Here is a 19,661-nt window from a genome sequence, read left to right on the forward strand (position 1 = left end):
ATATTTAGATTTCAAGACTTAAATGCAAATGTGCTGGGCTATTTTTTCTCCTATCAGCTGCACAAACTTGCAAACTGGAGGGATGGAAGAGTCATGCTTGTGGGCTTTCCAGTAAAAATTGCTTCTGCCTCTCTGAATAGCGATGACCAAGAATGGTCATTCAATACTTGGTGGATCCTGTGTTGGTGATTGGCCCCGTGGGTCACTTTGGTCCCTTGCCTGCAGCCCAGATAAGCCACCCTAGCATTTCTCAAGCACGTTGCCAACTTCCAAGTCCACCTATGTTCACTTCTAGTGTTGCAACTGGCGAGGGAATGTAGATTCTTTCTCTCTCAATGATCTGTCCTGGAGAACAAATTGTAGATAATTTAATGTCATTTATATCTGGCCTGCCCTTTTCTGCATTCCATGCCCCCTATCAGAAAGACTCCTCTGGTAGGCCAAGGTGAGTGTCACAGTGAGTTTGTGAGAACACACCAACAGGCAGCAGAGTACAGACACGACCTTCAAGTATACTGGCCGGTGGGAAGAGCAGAGGAAGAGTCACCCTGGCTGGGTCCCATCCATCAGTAGATAATCATTACAGTGCCAGCAAATAGCTGACTTTGCTAGTTTACCTTACTGGACCAGAAGAGCCTTCCTTTCCTCTTGTTAGCTGAACTGGCTCTAAGTGCAGAGCGTCATACAGATTTGCCCAACACGCTAGTCACTCTCAGTGCCCGTGATTCAGCTGCCATGGTATGCTCCAGAACAGAGCCTGTACCTCAAGGCTGCCCAGCAGGGTAGAGACCAAGAGATCACCCAACATGCCTGCTGAAGAAGTGACCCCTTGCCAGGCCCCACATCCCAGCTCTAAGAAAGGGGGATTGTCCACCTTTGCAGCTCCAGCCTATGCTCCCAACCCTGTAATGGGGGTTGTTGTTAAGGGTTGAATTGTGTCCCCCCAGCCAAAATGTATCTTGAAGTTTTAACCTCTAGGACCTGTGAATGTGACCTCATTTGGAAGTAGGGTCTTTGCAGATGTACTCAAGTGAAGATGTGGCCATACTAGATTAGGCTGGACCCTAATCCATTGTCTGGCGTCCTTATAAAAAGAACGGAATTTGAACACAGACATGTAGAGGAGAATGCCATGGGAATTCGAAGGCAGAGATTGGAATGATGCATTTACAAGCCAAGGAACACCAAGTATTGCTGGCAACCACCAAAAGCTAGAGGAGACAAGGAAGGATCCTCCTAGAGTCTGCAGAGAGAACCTGGCCCCACCAACACCTCGATGTGGCCTTCCAGCTTCCAGAACTATGACATGATAAATTTCTGTTGTTTTAAGCCACCAGTTGTGGTACTTTTTTATGGCAGTCCTGGGAGATGAATACAGCTGTGTCGTTCTTATTTTAGAAATGAGGAAACTGAGTTGTAATCAGTTTAAGAACATGGGCAAGGCCACATGCTAGTAAGTGAAAGAACAGGGTTCAAACCAGGAATGGTGTGTTTGAAGCCTGTGCTTTCTACAGGACAGCAGCTTGCCACCCTCTTGTGTGTGGTCTTTGAATCACTTGCGTAGGGCACTTCTGTGCACCCTTTTTCTCAGTTGGTCCTCAAGATGGTTCTTTGGGGGAAAAAGGGCAGGTATGATAATTCCCAGTTTACAGATATGGAAACTGAAGTCATGCTTGGGGCTAGTTCAGGGCTGAGCCTGGAACCCAGGCCCCTTATCTCCAGGAGGGTGTCTTGCCATCGTTACATCTGTTGGTACTCACTGGGCAGTCTTCCAGCCAGCACCATTTCTGGAGCTCCCCTCCCCCACATTGACCCCTGGAGTCAGGGGACATCCAAAAGAAATGGAGACACACAGCCTTTGTCCAAACTACCCTGCTGTGGCCTGTGGTAGCTACACCACTAGGCTCTGGCCTTGATGTCTAGATTCCTGGAGGGAACTAATGCCCTCCCGGCGACTCAGTGGCCCATCAGGAACCATCTGGTGGAAGGCACCTGACCCCAAATGTTTTCGCCACCGGGAAACACCTACTGCTAGGCTGCCCTCCCCACCTAGGGCACCACTGTCCTGAATACCAACTCTGAGCAGAAAGAAGCCACAATTCACCAACCCTCTGGACATCCCAAATTGGGTTGTTGACTAAATATTTCCTACCACCTGAAGACCTGTATGAGTTTCCCTGCATTCATTTCTGGGATGTTAACTTTTCTGTGTCAACTTGGCTAGGTTATGTTGCTTAGATGCTTGGTCAGATACTAGTCAGGTGTTTCTGTGAAAGTATTCGTAGAAAGGATTAACATCTACAGTGAATTGACTTTGTAAAGGAGAGTACTCTTGATAACGTGGGTGGGCCTCGTCCAATCAGTTGAAGGACATAAGAGCAAAACCTGAGGTTACCCAAAGAAGGAATTCTGCCTTAAGTCTATCATATAGAAATCCTACCTGAGTTTCTAGCCTGCCTGCCTTTTGCACTTATCAGCCCCCACAATCCTGTGAGCCAATTTCTTAAAATAACTTTCCCTGTCTCTCCCAATCTCTCCTTATCTCTCTCCCTCTCTCCATACACACAAACACACACACCTGACTGTTGGGTGAGGATTCCTCTCCTCTCCTGGCCTCCACACTGAAGCACCAGGATGCCACGTGGCTGCCTAGATCTGATTGGTGACAGGGGGCCAAGCAAGAAATGAGTGCTGGGATAAACAGCTTACACTAAGCAGAACTGACAGTTTATACATTTATTCAACAAATATTTATTGAGTGCATTCTGTGTATGAGACACCATGCTTAGAAAGTACCAAAAAGTCAGCTGAGGAGAGAACAATCCCAAATTGACTAACCCAGGGGATACCTGGTTAGAATAAGTCTGAGATGAACGTTGTTATGTCTGAAACAGAGGAGGCCTTAGGAAGATCTGCTGTGGCTAAAGGATGAACTGGTAGAGTCCACCCCAAGAGCCTAATTCTAAAATTACATACTCTATCTCTAATATCATAGTGTTAAGGTAATGAAATTAAACACTGGGTGTTCGTTCTTTTGCAATTTTTCTCTAATTGTTATCTGTGAGCAATAATATGGGTAATTTAATCAAATTTATGAACTATAAGGATCAAGAATGTCTATGTTAGTTCTATGTTTATGAGGTCACCTGACTGATGAGTTATTGTTACTAAAAAGTGAGCATCTGGTGGCAATCAAACCTGTGTGCAAATGTAAAAATAATTAACCTAGAATGCCTAGTTAAGAATTATTGCTGAAGCCTCCAAAATAATAAGTAGTGGCAAGTATGTCTCTGAAGTCTAAAGAAATCATTTGTGACTTTCCAGCGATCTAAGATTATCTAGGCATTTTCATGAGCACAGATCATCAACAGTTGACTGTGGGATATTTACCTTCTTCCTAACACCGGGTATAATCTCTGTTTCTGTTCAGGCATCCTTAGGACCAAAATAAGAATGTTTTGCTCTTTTTACCACCTACTCCCTGTTACTCACAGGCTGGCTGAGGATTCTGGCTTTGGCGTTTGTTACTGTTTTTCCATCCTGCTTTTTAAAAGTCTCTCTTTCTTTCTCTCTCTCCTCTCTCTCTCTCTCTCTCTCTCTCTCTCTCACTCTCCCCCTCCCTCCCTCCCACCTTCCCTCCCTCCCTTCTGTCTCTCTTTCTCTCTCTCTTTCTCTTTCTCTTTCTCTTTCTTTCTCACCCACCTTAAATGTCCTTTTCTATTCTTATTCTTCCATCTCTCCCGGGATAATCTCACTCCCTCCCAAATCTGTGAATCTAACCCTGGCTGCTCCCCCGAGTTCCAGTAGTGTATTTCTGACACATTTCTTCACATCTCCATCTGGACGTCTCACAGGCACCCCAAAAACTGTGTCACAAACTGCATTCCGTGTGTTTCTGACTCACACTTATCCCTCCTTCCCTGTGCCCCATATCAGGTAATGGAATTTCCATCCAGTAACCTGAGCCATCCTTAACTTTTCTTACCTTACACATTCTATTGGTCATCTCACCTCCCAAAGAGTTCTCAAATACACTGAGTATCACCACTTGTGCCTTGGTTCAGGCTTTCCTAATCTCTGCTGCCATTCCTGCAGCCTGTATCCTCCTTTAGGGCAAGGCATTTCTTGCCCATTACTGGATCCCCATCAAAAGGCAACAGTCATTATATGCATTCACTAAGAAACAGCAGAGTGAGAACCATGGACTCTGGACCCAGACTGTCTGGGTGTATTCCCATCTTTTACAGTTATTAGATGCATGTCACATACATCTCAGCTTCTTCATTTGTAAAAATGGGTTGTCATGCAAATTAAATGAGAATACGTATGTAATACATTCATAGCAGTGCCTGACATATACACAGTAAAGTGTTAGCTATTATACTCAAGAAATGTGTATTAATTGTTCCTTCATAATCTATTTGCAGCCTGGGTGTTGGTTTTAAAAAAAAAATGTAATCATATCAACCTCCTACTTGAAATCATTCACCAGCTGCCCATCACTCACACAAAAAAGTTCAACTTTCTTACATCCAAGTCTTTGCCTGAAGGCGCCTTTGCCCCTTGCTGCTCACTGCTCTTTTGTCAGGTCAGACCCTTCCTGCCTCCTCATGTAGGTTCATGCTCATCTGCTTGCCTCTCAGCCAGCTAACAAACTCTTGCCTGGCTTTCAATACCCAGCTCAAATGGCACTTGCTCTTCCATGTGGCTCCCCTAGATGGAGCTGCTTGCCGTCTGCCTATGCTTCTATTATAACACTTTTAGGCTGCATTATATTATTCTTTGTTTATCCCTCTCTCCCTTTGTAGCCTCCAATGGGAGTTACATTAAGGGAAAGGTACCCTCTTTTCAGACCATAGATTTTTATATGATTTTTGGTATGGAAAATGGGGTCATCCTAAACATGCAGTATTTACTTAACAGGAAGGAAGGAGGGCAGGTCATAAATCCAGTGATCCTGTGGGCAGTGAATGCTATGCTTTCCTTTGTGCTCCTGATTGGGCAGCACTGAGCCCCAGGAACCTGAGATTCTATTAGGGAACCCTACAGGGCCAGTATTCCAGGCAGCAGGACAAGTGACCCAAATAGATTTTTTTTTTGTCTTCTGGCCTTTACCCCTGTAGGTCTCGAGAACAAAAAGAGGTGGGAGGCAGATGTTTCAGGCAGCCTAAATGCAGCCTTTGCTCAGGTCTGGCTGTAGCTGCCACCTGAACTCACTGCTCACTTGTGCGCTCTCTCTCTCTCTCTCTCTCTCTCTCTCTCTCTCTCAATGCCTGCATATTCCACACACAACATAGCATCCACCTGAGAAGGTATCAGAATCCGTGTCTGGGGCCAGATGGGCTTCTAGGCTATATATAGATGGTCCAGCCTTTAGCCTTTGTTGTCCCCTGGTACCTCAAGGATGGGAACCAAGTGGCAGAACATCTGAAGTTCAAGACTCTTGGTTTCCCTGGCGCATCAGCTCATCTCCTTGTAATGATAAGTTTAGTATTTGGTATGGCAGTATAATTCCAAGGACATTTTGCAGTCAAGGGTTTTATGGCATTAATGCATACTTTGAGCTCTCAAATATACCTGTGAATGGAGGGGAAAAGAATATGAAAAACCAAAACCATTTGTATTTGACATTAGAGTATATCATGTAGTTTTCTGTCTCTTTTTTTCTGCAGCAGCAATTTACCTAATGATGTTTTGTTCAGATTAATATTAAAGTGAGTTTGTATTCCTCAAGCACACCCTGACTGTTATAGCAAGGCATCATCAGAGTGTGGTAGAAGCCAACCTGGGATTCAGTGTTTGGCCCATAGAAACCCCACATGAATAAATCTCATCCAAACAGTTCATTGTTGCTGGGTGCAGTGGTGCACGCCTGTAATCCCAGCCACTTTGAAGGCTGAGGCAGGAGTATCACCAGGGTTCGAGGCTATAGTGAGTTATGACTGCACTGCAGCTTGGGCAACAGAGCAAGACCCCACCTCTTAAAAAATTAAATAAATTAAAATAAAAACTCAGTATTGACATCTTCAAGGAAATTGGGAATATGTGTAAGATGGTGGTTTGTTGACTCACGTCTCCTAATTTATAAAGCACTTTCATGTACAGTCTCTGGTTTAATGGAATAATGCCGTGAAGCAGGTAGTAGGATTCTCATTTTACAGGACAAAATTCTGAAACTCTGTGAGCCCAGTCAGTGCAGAGGAAAGAGGAAAAGCAACACAATGTTGCAGGGGGCATTGAAACCAGGTTTTTGGTCTCCAAATCTCCATACATGTCCAACTACCTGTCTTTATGGTATCATAGGTGTATTTCTTTTGGTGTCAATGCTATGCTTTAGGTGATTTTTCAAGATCCTTTCCCATCTGAGGGTACTATCTCTGATCCCAGAGAGGGTCCCAAGCCAGCTAGAATATCCGAGACTCCCTGGAAAATGTGAGCTTACCATTTTCCCTCCATACCAACTCGTTCCACCTTTGGTTAACAAATGGGAAAGTTTTATACTCTGTTCTTTTTCTCTTCTTAACTCTTAGCTAGAGTCTTCTTTCTCAAGGAAAAGAAAAATCAGACAGTGTTTAAAAAGTGAGGGAGAAATGGGCTGGGCGCAGTGGCTCACTCCTGTAATCCCAGCATTTTGGGAGGCTGAGGTGGGCAGATTATGAGGTCAGGAGTTCGAGACCAGCCTGACCAACATGGTAAAACCGTGTCTTTACCAAAAATGCAAAAATTAGCTGGGCGTGGTGGTGCACGCCTGTAATCCCAACTACTCAGGAAATTGAGGCAGGAGAATCACTTGAACCCTGGAGGCGGAGGTTGTTGTGAGCCAAGATTGCAACATTGCACTCTAGCCTGGGTGACAGAGCAAGACTCTGTCTCAAAAAAAAAAAAATGTGAGGGAGAAATAAATGCTGACATTAAATTAATGCATGACATTGCTGGATATATTACCTGTTTTTCAAGAAGGTCTGTTTCGTTTCAGAAAGACTGTCTAGGAAAATGGAGAACAATGCTAAGTAAACCAGTGAATCATTTCTAATACTGCTTAATACTCTGTTATAAGAAAATGGAAAATGAATAGAGTTCTATTCCTTAAAGCTAAGTAACATGATAGCCCATATAATGGAAATATGGATCCCTGAATGTATAATCATATTAATATTAGTTATTTACTGAGTGCCTCTCTCTGAAGAAGCTCAAGGTGTGTTATCAACATTATTTTAGTAATTCTCACGGCCCCTCTTCATGTGGATTAAGGTGCTCCGTTCATGGTGCTCCTTTCTATGGGAGAAGATAATGGCACCCAGATAAGTTGAGTGGCTTGCTTAGCACCACCACTCAGCAAGTCCAGGTCAGTGCCAGGATTAGAATGTAGGTCTCCTCACACCAGATTTTCAGCCAGTAAGTGAAAACAGATACACTAGCATGTGAGTTCTATGGGCAACAGACCCATCTGGGTGCTTTACATGGATAGGAATTAATTACTTGCTTCCTTTTTTCCTCTTGGAGTCAGAGATGGAAAGCGCATGCTAAACCAAAATATCAGCAGGACAATCCATTGCAGACACACTGAGGGAGGCCATCCATGGGATCCTGCTGAGGGACAGGAAGAAATCACCTCCTCCTGCCTCTCCCAGGAGTCTTGGAGAGACTGCATTCTCTTACCTCTTCAGCCCTGGACAGTGTTTGAGTGACCATTGGGCACTGCTGGGAGTTGACTATATCACAAGCAACCTTTCTATAAATTGCCACTTAGTTCTAAAGACTGTAAAAAAGCACATGAAGGACCCTTTGTCCTTGGCTATGCTGGGAGGGGCTGGAGTTTCGGGAAAGAAGAGAGCTGGTATCATGCATTTGTGTAGGGAAATGGTGGCTAGGCTACAGAGCCCTAACACAGATCCAAGAGAACCTGCCACATGTCTGGTCCACTCTGTTAGTGACTTCTTTGGGAAGGCTGAGGAGGGATTGAGTTCTAAAGGTTGGAATCACTGGCTTTTAAGAGTCCTCCTTCCAGAAGAAAGCCTGGTATTGCCCTAAGTGCTTCTCTGGAGAGCCCTAGAGGAACTCTCATGATGCATATATTATAGCTGTAGAAACTCCAGGAGTTCTGAAAAGTGGCTGTAGCCAGATAGCATTCTTCCCCAAAGCATCTTTAACATGTGTCACCATAAGAGAGAAAGTATAGTATTTCTTGTCCGTTGAGGAAGGCATCAGTATAAAAGGAAGTTCCCGCCTTTGTAACACACCATCTCCCCACTCCCCCTTCACTCACGGCTACCATTAGACAGAAGAGGAGTGAACATACATATAGCTCTATGTGTTAACTCACTGAATTCTCAGAACAACCCCATGAGGTAGGTGTTATTATTTCCTGCATGTTACACAGGAAGAAACAGAGACCCGTTACCCAGCTTATCCAGGATTGCGTGTCTTGTAAATGGTAGGGCCAGAATTCAATCTTGCACAGTCTGGCTCCAGAGTCTGGGTTTTATTCACTACCTGTCCTGACTGCCTGGCTCTGGTGTCCCTGTGAATCTGGCTTCAGACTCTGGGAAAGCAATTGCATTCTTCCTAGAACGTCATTTCTTCCAGTATGTATAGAGTGAAGTATCAATGAGCTAACAGATTATTTTGAAGGATAAGAGGAACGTTTGGCATGCAAGGGGGGTTTAATGCCACTTCACAGCTCCATGGATAGCCCCACTACTATCGTGCAAAGGACCTACACACACCAGGATTGTGGTCAGTTGATGACCAGCCCTTTGCATCTCTCCCTCCGTCAAAGAGCATCAGGGATACTGATTGACGGTCAGTCTGATGCACAGTCCAAACATCAAGGGAGCTAATTCTAATTTTGCTGCCATCTAATTTTCAATTTCATCAGCAGAGCTTGACCTGTCTTCAACATTTGGGGCATAGACTATATATAACCACCAATCTACTTCCAAAGTGGTTGTATTCACCGGAAGGAACTGGCCAACTCACAGTCAACAGAGACATGTATAAATCAATACAAATGCCTATAAATACAGCAGAGTCACAATAAATGGTGATGGGTATAAATAAATAATGTTCAAGAGTACTCTAAGAGGGTGTGTAGGTTGAGAGTTTGCTGGCATTGGGGAGAAGGCGTGGGATTAATTAGGGAATTTATTGGAGTAAATAAAGATGTGAAGATGAAAAGGAGAGGAAGATGCAGTACAGCTGCCATTTGAATGAAGGAGAGTGTGGCATGCCTATGGCAAAGCTTGATGAATGAGCACCAGACAAATTGAAGCCATCACCAATGATTTGAGCGAGGCACTTAACCTCCCTGGGTCTCAGTTCTTCCATCTGTCAGTATGGAAAATTGGGTATTGAAATCAAGAGAACATAGTGAAGCACTTTTAGTTCTTCAAAAGAAAGGCATCACCATCATACCTCCTTTGAGCTAAGGAAAATCAATTATTTGGAAGAAATGCCTATGGCATATGACACCTGACTTGCCCCAGGTGCCAGTAACTCATGTCTTTTGGGAAGAAAGTGATCTAAACCATCCACATAGAAAAAAATTGTGGGTACTCAGAATCTTGCAAGAAACATACTTCTCTTTGGCATCATAGAAACAGCATGGATTTAGCCTAAGCCAAGGCTGTATAAGCCCGGACCCAAATCTCAAATGACTGCCCATTCCTTGCTCTTCTGGTTGGCGTCAGTCAATCACAAGTAGAATCAGATGTTGCCTTGCCAACGTGATTGGTGTGTTTCTGGGGGAGCTTTGTTCATGTCTTGGTTTTTGTTTGTGTGATGTTCTCTGTTTTATAACTTTGGTCTCTAGGAATTTTTCCCACAGCTGTGCATCATTCCTTATCACCTATAACCAAATATGGCAGCTTTAAATAGTGCTGTCATTTTCCTCAATTTCACCTGTTGTGATATAATCAGGTATAGATTTCTGACACTGAGCATCTAATGGGGTTTCAGAGTCAGAAAGCAACAGTAATAGATTTTTCAGTTGAGAGACAGATTGAAACAGTCATAAGTGACAGGGCACGTGGAATTCATGCACATTTACTCAGAGAAGCTCTGGGGTCAAAAAAGACCCCAGGAGTGGACCACGCTAGTGATTTCTATTGCAGTAGGTGTATAGGCATGATCGGCTCCTTTACTGATTCCGTACTCTGTATATGGATCCTGCCCTCTCTGTGTCTTCCTGTGTCTGCCTCTGGCTCTTAGGATGATGAAGGAAACACAGTCAAGCCGTGATGGACACAGGAATGATTAACTGGGGACTTGGATTCTGCTGCTCTGGAGTCCTTTGCCTTCTGTTAGAGGATTTATGTAATGACGGGATGAGACAAGCTTAAATGATCTCCTCATTCTTCTCCTGCTCCCTTCCCTAAGTTACTGGGTTTTGTCCCCCATTTGTTTCATTTTTCCAATAATACCTGAGTGTTGTCTGCAGACTGAGCATGGATCCACAGTGGGTCAAAGAACTTGCAATTGGTATCAAAGGGCAGTTCTGTGGTCTGAGCCCATACTGTGAAAGAAAAACAGTTTCAGATAGACCATATGAGAGGTCATTGTCATGCTGCTGAAAGGCCACAGTGCCCAAGAACAGCTGCCGTTTTTGGCAGAGGATGAGTCTTCGCATCCTCTCCGTGTACCCTCCGGCTCTTGTCTCAAAGAGGAAAGTAAAACTGCACCACAGGTAGAAGGAAACACAGTGTGCCCACTGGCTCCCTAAGAAGGAAGGGAAAAGCGTCCAGAAGAGGAGCTGGAAATCACCCATGATGGGGGCTGTGCAGATACAACAGGAGCGTGCAGAACTGCCTGCTCCCACCTGCCTCAGATGCAGCCGTGGAAACAGCTGTTGTTACTTGGAGTTTCTCAGCTTCTTCCAGCTTCCCCTGAATAATGAACGCTCAGAGGGCTGGTCGAGTTTAGCTCGGTATTGACATAGGGAGTTCCCTTTTGTGTTTCTGGGAACCCCAGTGTAAAAATGACATAGTGACAGTAGGTTGCGCCATGGCCGATATGATCTTGAGCTTAAACGCTGACCTGTTCATAGAACCCTGAGCTTAGTACTGATTTTCAGTCCTATCCATGGACTTCCTGGATTTCTGGCCTTATAGAATCATAGCGTTTTCCATTTACAGTAGTCCTTAGAGCGCATCTAAGTCCAGTGGTTTTATAGTAAATGAAAGAAACCAGCCTGGGACAAGACAGGGTAGCAGCACGGAGCTGCAGAGAACGTGCCCTGTCTCCAGTGGGCAGCCCACACTCAGCTTCAGCCAATTGGGAACTTGGACTCAGTGGTGTCAAGATCGCCCCATTTTTTAAAAAGCCAGAAATCTAGATTTGTATGTGAAGTTACCTAATAATTTAACGCTGGCAACTAATACAAACGAGGTAGATGCTACAGGGTAAACCAAGTCTGTGGGCTGTATGCGTCCATAGGCCACTGGTCACCTCGGATCGTGGTCACCTCGGATCTAGTCCCACTCCAACTGAGGCCAGAGAGGGGTGGGGACTTGCCTGAGAGCACACGGCTAAAGACGTGGAGCAGATGACTTAACTCCATCCTTCTCATTCCCTTTTGTTTTCCCGTGAAGAATGGTGGCGAGCTTGGCGCCCAGGATTCCGTTCCTGGCTCCATCATCTGGCTCACAGGACTCTGGCCAGACTCATCCCTGGCCTTTTAACGTGTTTTCCCACAGTGCAGTGGTGTGAGCCCTGGGCTTTGAGTCAGGAAACATGGGCTTGTTTGGGTCCCGGCTCTTCCACTTACATGCTGTGGAACCTCGGGCACATCTCTGACTGCCCTCGGCTTTGGCTTCTTCACTTATAAAATGAGAATAATAACTTATGCCTCCCAGGACTGTTTTGAGGTTGACAGGGGAAGGTCTCACTGTGTGAGATCACCCTGCAAACAAAACCCAGAGATTCCGGTTGTATTAGCATCCTTGTGAAAAAGATGTGAGTGTCTAAGAGGGATGCTGTGGTCGAATCCAGCAGTGCAGACAGCAGCAGCTCAAAGGTGCTCCCTGAGTCCATCCTCGACTCCCCATGGAGGACACAGGGTGGTACTTCGGGGCACTGAGGGTTGTTCCTCTTTGCCAGCACAAAGCCTGCCTCATCCCAGGAAGTGGCATGGCCCCTGCTGCTGTTCTGTGTCACCTGCTGAGGTCAGGGCTGGGTGGTGGTGTTTGCCCAGCCTGGCTACACCCTCATTCCCAGTGTCATTTAAGCCAGTCACCCAGAACCCAGAGAAATGGGAACTGGGGCCAGACCCATACTCACTACCTCCTCTGCCCTGCCCTGCCCTGCCTGCCCCAAGGTCATTTTGACTGAATGTGTGCGGTGAATCTTGTTTTTCTCTCCATTTCCAGGGACGCAAACCCGGCTATTTCTCCTTCCTGGACCCATTTTCTCCGGGCGTCTGGCTCTTCATGCTTCTAGCCTATCTGGCTGTCAGCTGTGTCCTCTTCCTGGTGGCTCGGTACGCTCCTCTTCCCTTCCCTGTCCTCACACCGCCACCTCGTGTCCACCTCTGGGAACTGCATGGGGAGGGGGTAGGGAGGAGGAGAGGAGTGGGTTGGGAAGATCTTGGTGCCAAACTAGAGGGACAGGAGAAGGACTGGGGACCTGAAATGCTCTCTGCCCCGCTGTCGACCTCATGCTGCCCATCCAAACGTTCCCCACTGTGCACGACGCAGACAGGTGGCTTGGCTTCTGCACCTCTGCCTCCTGTCCCTCCCACTTCCCCCCAGAGCCCCACCCAAGCCCCCTGCTTGTGTAGGAGCCCTGGGAACAGAGGAGGGGTGAGGGTGGCAGGAAGATGACTCCCATTAAGCACTATGCATTTGGCTGCCCTGGCATCAGTCATTGCCACAAAGGATCTGCCACAAAGTGCTGAATGACAAGAAACAGAGCCTGCGAATCTGGACTGGGGGCACTGGGGGCTGCAGTGGAGCAGGCCAGGAAGAAGGCCTCCTATGCAGACAGCCTGGGTCTGCCTGTGAAAACACAGCCGCCCTGTCAAATGCAAACCATGGAGTCTGGTGACGGGAGGCATGGAGACGGGATGGAGAGAGGCGTTTTCAAGAAGTACTGAGTTGAGACACACGGGCCAGACCTGGGAGTGGGGAGAATAAGCCCTGCCCGATCCCCAGGAAGCCAGGGGCTGCCCTGACCCTATGGAAAAACCCGAGGAGCAGCCTGAGGCTGTGGCCTCCCAAGAATGTGCACAGAAAAGGTAGTTTCGCTCGAGGCCACAGGCTATTGGACCAGCCTGAGCTGCAGGAGAGCCAGCTTAACCCTCCAGAAGTGGAATGAGCCCTGGTGGCTCCCAGGCCACTCACTCAGGTCCCTGGTGCTGCTAGCCCTCCACTTACTGCGGTGGAGGCTCACAAAGGGCTGTTATGTGGGAGCCGAGAGCTACTCAGGAGGAGCTTCTGGGAATCTGTCCGTGGCTGTGTTTGCAGGTGTCTCCTCAGTTGTTACCTTTGCCTCCAGGCCACAGCGGCAGGGCAGACCGTTTTAGAGTGCACATCCCATCTCTGTGGCGTGGGTGGGGTCTTCCCCTAGGGCATGTTCATTCACTGGACTGAGGGGGGCACGCGGGGATGGAGCTGCTGCATGGTGAGCTCTAGGGAACCACCGGCTACCTAACCCCTGGGGGCACTTCCCAGCCTGCCAGAGAAGGGTTGCATCAACCTGTCTGCACATACCTCTTCCAGTGGAGACCAAGCTCCCCAAGATCAGGAAGGTCTTTGGGGCCAAGATGCAGCCAAAAAAGACAGGCCTTGCTGACAACCTGGTCATTTTCAAACATGGCAGAGTTTGCTGCTCAGGTGCCACCAAGCCCTCCCGGGCCTGTAGGCATGGCCACTGTTGAGTATCTGCTGTCAGTGACGGCCTGTGAGACGGGGAGCTAGCACGCTGTCTGACACCTTACCTCTCCACTTTGCCACACTGCTGCCGCGTTAGAAGGCTGTCTACGTGAGCCCTGGCGCCACTGCTCTGTAATTCACACTTGCCCCTTGGATGTGAGCCCTTGTGTGTGGCATGCCACAACACCCAGGTCACCTCAAGGGCCCTGAAAAGTCTTGGGGCTTGGTGAGCAGATATATACACGCCTGCTTCAACACACCTGCAGCAGCCTGGAGCTTTCAACCAGCCCTGGGGTATTACACTGCCCCTCTTCCCTCCCCTCCACATCCAAACACACTCCCTCCAGCATCTAGCATCATAGAAAGGTTAACAGAAAATGTGCTAAAGGGCTAACCATACGGCCTCTCTCTCCTCACTACGCGCACACACAACACACACACACACACACACACACACACACACACACAAAATACTGGAGTCTAAGGTATTCTGTATTAAGGTAGTGATTTTCAAACATGGTTCTATGGACTGCAAAGGCTCCTGGGAGCAACCAGAGCCTTTAGGGGTGAAATGACAAGAGGCTGGGCAGCCAGAGCCCTGGGTCTCCAACTCCTCCTCATCCAGACCAGCTCTACTTTTATTTCTTATATATTGTACTTCTGGGTAAGATTTTACAGGGAAAAAAAATATCTGAAAACGACAGCTCTTTGGTAGCCATTCCCAAGCAAGCTGACTTCAGAGTCCCGTAGGGAGCTTTTAGACATTTGAATTCCCCGGTCCCATGACCTCAGAATCTCTAGGGGAAGGGCCTGAGAATCTGTATCTTTGAAGTTCTGCAGATCCCACCAATGGTCCATAGGCTTGGGAGCCAACAAAGTGGGGCACCAGAGTGCCAGCCAGCTCCTCGGGACCCGCACAGAGGGACAGAGCACATCTCACCGGTCAAGGGGCCAACGCTGACACGTTTGTGTTGTACTCAGGGCAGAGGGGAGGCGCAGATGGAAATGGGAGGCAGCGACAGTGGGAATACTAAGTGCACATCAGGCCAGGTGCAGGAAAGAGCAGTGTGAAGATAACACCGAGCACACAGCACCCCACCCGCCTGGGCGGTGCACACCTGTGCATACTGTTTCTCTCGTCAGAGCTGGAAGACTTTGAGTACAAAATGGGCTGGGGCTGCAAGCATGTCCCTGGCGGGTGGGGGAAGAGCGGGCATTCTGGGCATCAGAGGGGCCATTCAGAGAGACACCAGTGGTGAGGCTGAGAGGAAAAGCAGGGCAGTGTCCCCACCTCACCCCAAGGCCCAGAGCTTAGAGCAGCCCTTCTCAGCCCCATGCGTGCATTACACTCACTGGGGAGCTTTAAACAAACACTGATGCCCAGGCCCCACCTGAGCCAATGAAACCAGAATATATGGGAATGGAACTCAAGCAGCAGCAATCTTTTTTTTAAAAGCCTCTGGGGAGGTCTGAAACACAGACAGGGGATAGCCTGGCTTTAGACACCAATCAGGCCAGTGGCTGTCAGTGTGGACACTGGCCTGGTGGTGTCAGCATCATCTGGGAACTTGGGAATTCTTAGGCTTCACCCCAGACTTACCGACGCAGAAGTTTTGGGGCTGGGCCCAGCCATCTGTGTCAGCACACCGGCTTGGTGGTTCTGAGGTAGGCTAAGGCTGGAGGACCACTCCTCTAGGCTAGGGGTCTTCAAACCGTAGTTCTCATCACCCTGTCAGTGGCAGTGACAGAACAAGCAGCTTCCCAGGCTGTCCACCTCTTGACACTCCTAGCCTCAGGTGCTCCACTTTCATCTTTTTTTTTTTTTTTTTTTGAGACAGGGTCTCACTCTGTTTGTCCAGGCTGGAGTACAGTGGTGCGATCTTGGCTCACTGCAGCCTTGACCTCCCGGGCTCAAGTGATTCACCCATCTCAACCTCTTGAGTAGCTAGGATTACAGGCACGCACCACTACACCTGGCTAAATTTTTTGTATTTTTTAGTAGAGACGGGTTTTCGCTGTGTTGCCCAGGCTGGTCTTGAACCCCTGGACTCAAGCAATCCGCATACCTCGGCCTCCCAAAGTGCTGGGATTACAGGCATGAGTCACCGCACCCGGCCATCCTCTATTTTGTATTTTGGAGTTCCACATCAGAATTTATTGAGGGTAAAAATGTCTCTTTGATTAAAAAAAGTTTGAGAACCATCAACCCAGTTCAACCCGCTTCATTTTTTTTTGGTTGCAAAACTCCAAGTCCAGCAAAGGGAAGTGTCTTGCCCAAGGCCACAGGCCAGTCTCAGAGATGAGACCAGCCAGAAGAGCCTGCCTATGTCCCTTCACACCCCGCCTCCGTGGCACTAGTGTATGTTCCTTTTCTCCCACAGGTTGACGCCCTACGAGTGGTACAGCCCACACCCATGTGCCCAGGGCCGGTGCAACCTCCTGGTGAACCAGTACTCCCTGGGCAACAGCCTCTGGTTTCCGGTCGGGGGGTTCATGCAGCAGGGCTCCACCATCGCCCCTCGCGCCTTATCCACCCGCTGTGTCAGTGGCGTCTGGTAAGGCCCCAGGCAGAGGTGAACCAGGCCAAGTGGGGTGGGGACACAAAAGGGGCCCTCTGATAAGCCGGCTCTAGCTGCTAGAGCCCCAGAGCCTCTGCCTCTTACAGCAGACCCACGCAAGGAGCCGAGTGCTTTCTGCCAACTCAGAAGCTTGGGGCAATGGATGGGGCCTGCTCTGTGCCATTTGGTCCCCTTTCCCTTACTCACTCTCTGGGGTCTGGATGCAGAGGGGAACAAAGGGAGGAAGGGAGAGGAGGTGACCAAACAGCCTTGCTGAATTTCAGCAAAGCAATGGTAACTTCCTGACCTGAAAATGACCTGAGGTTTGAGAAGGCATATTCAGATTTATGCAAATATGAGCCTGCTGGCAGGAAGTCCCTGCAGGAGGAAGCCAGCCTGGCTGCCACATCACGCCCCCTCTACCAGCCTTCTGAGGCTTTGGGTCTCTGCCCCTGGCTCTGGGGGCTTGCTGGCCTGTTCACCTCAGCAGGTGTGGGAAAATGCAAACTCTTGTCGTTCAGAGTTGAGCAAATGATTCAATGTGTGGGAAAGCTCTTTGAAAACTTGAAAGTGCTACATAAACATATGGACTGGTCATTGTTATTAGACCACTATGGGGGCAAAGGAAAAACAAGATGAAACGTGTGTGTGTGTGTGTGTGTGTGTGTATGTGTGTGTGTGTGTGTGTGTGTATAGCCTGGAGAGGCATGTTTGCAGAACACAAACATGCCTCTTTTGATCCTTTTTTGATCCTTTTTTGATCCTTTCTTAAAGATCTGCTGTGGGTTTGGCTGCCATAGCGTACAGGACTTATGACCTTGGTTCTCTCCCTTCCTTCTCACCCTGTTTAGCCAAAGGAAAAGGACAGGTGATGTTTCCACCCTTGAGTACTGGTGCCCAGAGTGGGTGGTCTGGACAGAATTACTGGAGGAGCCACTGGGCTGTTAGGAAGGTGAAAATGCAGCGAGACAGCCACGCCTTCCTGTCTGGGGTTTCCATTTTCCCTAATAAACAACAAATGTAGCAGGATTTAAACTTGGGCGAGATGCTCGCCTGTTACCAGATAGTTCGGAGATGTCACTGAGTAGATCACCATGGAGAATAGGAGCTCAGGTCCCCAGGAAGAAGGATGGACAGTCCCAGCAAGGAGAGTCACGGAAGTCCCACAACATCCGGGAACCTGGGCAGAAGCCCTGGGAGAGGAGCGTGCCAGGATGTTCATCTTCTCCCTGGGGCTTTTCCTTCCGGGGGTGCCTGTTCACACGGATGGATGCAGCTAGGGCCCCACTGCCCACTTCATCCGCTTGTCAGCTCCACCCTTACCCCAGGAAATCCCTCCTCCAGGACCCAGCCGTCCTGCAGGTTGCCCTGCCCTGAGGGGAGGACTCAGCACTGCTTTAAATAGCTGGCGGCAGGTGGCTTGGTCACTCTGTTCCAGAGCGTGTGTGGGAAGGGGCTCAGTGCAAATGCGAAGCCGCTGTGACAGGCCTGTGCCAGCCCCGACTCCAGGTGGTCAGTGTGCTTCTCTTCCAGCACACTAACAGTTCCTAGTTCTTAAATCAGGGCCTCAGTTTGGTCCGTTCTGTGGAGGAGTGGGAGGTCAGAAGACGGGGCCATTGTGGCCTACCTTGACCTCCTCACCCAGAGCATGAGATAGAAAACACCATGTCGCTGGAGAGAATGCCAGTTTGACAACTGAAAATGCCCTTTGATACAGGAGCGAGGCTGCACTGACCCCTCCGGAAGCGGGCATCATTCCCTTTCTCAGCAGAGCCGATGGCCTTGCACTGAGCCGCTTGTGCCCTCTGACCAGTTTCCTTGTGACCAGTGGCCTAAATAGCCAGCTGGGGTGTAGCCAGAGTGTAGCCAATTCTGAGTCATGTCCATACCTAGGGCTCATTAACCCCCAGCACACTCCACCACAGCTAAGCAGCTGCAGAGCGCTGGCTTCCTCCTGGGGACCGCCCTGCCCCAGGCCTTTTCTTAGGGATGGTCATGAGAAGCACCTTCCAATAGGGCAGAAGAGCTGAAGCAGGAGCAGGGAAAGCAGACCTTGGGCATGGAGGGACACCTGCTACTTACAGGTCACAGATAGAGAAGGCAGAAGGAGGTAGCCAGGTGATTTTCATCCCATTTTCAGTCTGATGGTCTCTCTAGACATTTCTCTATATCTCACATCCCTCTAGTCCTTTACAGATTGCTGATCACTCATGACATATTACTTCATTTTATCTCACAACTCTCCAGCAACAGGCAGAGCAGGCATGATCATCCCCATATATTTATTAGACAAGTAAATGAGCTTAGAGTAGGTGAGTGGTTTTCCCCACGGTCTCACAGTGGAACACAGCCAGAACCAAAACCCAGTTCACTTGCTGGTGGTCTGCCATGTAGACGTGCCCATCGGGTCAGAGGAGGCCCCTGTTGCTTCACTCCTGGGGAGGCAGCCAGCAAGAGCTCTTGGTCACAGTGGCAAAAAGGGCAATGGGACCTGCTGCTCTTGAAAATCGACCCAGCAGCAGCAGGTTGCCGAGTTCTGTGTGTTAATCACTATGCATTCATCATTAGTGTGTCTATAATGGATAAAGCCTTATGAACTCAGGCTCCACTGATTCAGAATTTGTGATTCTCCATCCCAAACTGTGCTACGATCTCTCTCTGAGCCCCTTGGGATTGGGATGTAGCTCCATACTGTTGACCAGATGGGAGAAGGCTTGTTTAACCTACTAAAATGAACACACAGGTTTTAAGGGATTTAGGATATATGCTGCCTGAGCTGCAAAATTATTCTAATTTTAAATGAGTTCTGTCTACTCAATAAAACAATCTTCTAATTTGAAATGGCGTGACAATTGTAAGAATATTTTCTAATTCCAGCCTTTCAGCAGTTCAAAGGTGCTTTTCACTAGGTCGTCTTTACTAAAGATTTTCTGTTACAATTTATAGAACTGATTTTAAAATACGAATTTATCAGATGGCACAGGGGCTCACACCTATAGTCCCAGTACTTTGGGAGACTGAGGCAGGAAGAACTCTTGAGCCTGGGAGTTCTAGGTTGCATTGAGCCCTGACTAAGCCACTGCATTCCAGCCTGGACGACAGAGCAGGACCCTGTCTCCAAAAAAAAAGAATTTATCGGCCAGGTGCAGTGGCTTACGCCTGTAATCCCAGCACTTTGGGAGGCCAAGGCAGGTGGATCACAAGGTCAAGAGATGGAGACCATCCTGGCCAACAC

The 19,661-nt window shown here is 48.2% G+C and overlaps 1 protein-coding gene and 1 long non-coding RNA gene across 2 annotated transcripts in view; one reads left to right on the forward strand and one right to left on the reverse strand.

The window, feature by feature from the left end:
- GRIK4 (glutamate ionotropic receptor kainate type subunit 4) overlaps window positions 1-19,661 on the forward strand; it is a 332,638-nt gene that overhangs the window by 285,485 nt on the left and 27,492 nt on the right. The window contains exons 13-14 of the mRNA XM_028834083.2: window positions 12,366-12,475; window positions 16,250-16,423. Coding sequence (XP_028689916.1) covers window positions 12,366-12,475; window positions 16,250-16,423 — 284 coding nt within the window. The remainder of the gene's footprint in view (window positions 1-12,365; window positions 12,476-16,249; window positions 16,424-19,661) is intronic.
- LOC144334477 (uncharacterized) lies at window positions 4-17,561 on the reverse strand. The gene is made up of 3 exons (XR_013404345.1): window positions 17,480-17,561; window positions 10,422-10,513; window positions 4-345 (listed from the first exon to the last, which is right to left on the reverse strand). It is a non-coding gene; the product is annotated as an uncharacterized LOC144334477 (long non-coding RNA).

Source organism: Macaca mulatta, chromosome 14 (assembly GCF_049350105.2).
Source record: "Macaca mulatta isolate MMU2019108-1 chromosome 14, T2T-MMU8v2.0, whole genome shotgun sequence".
Taxonomy (NCBI): Eukaryota; Metazoa; Chordata; class Mammalia; order Primates; family Cercopithecidae; genus Macaca; species Macaca mulatta.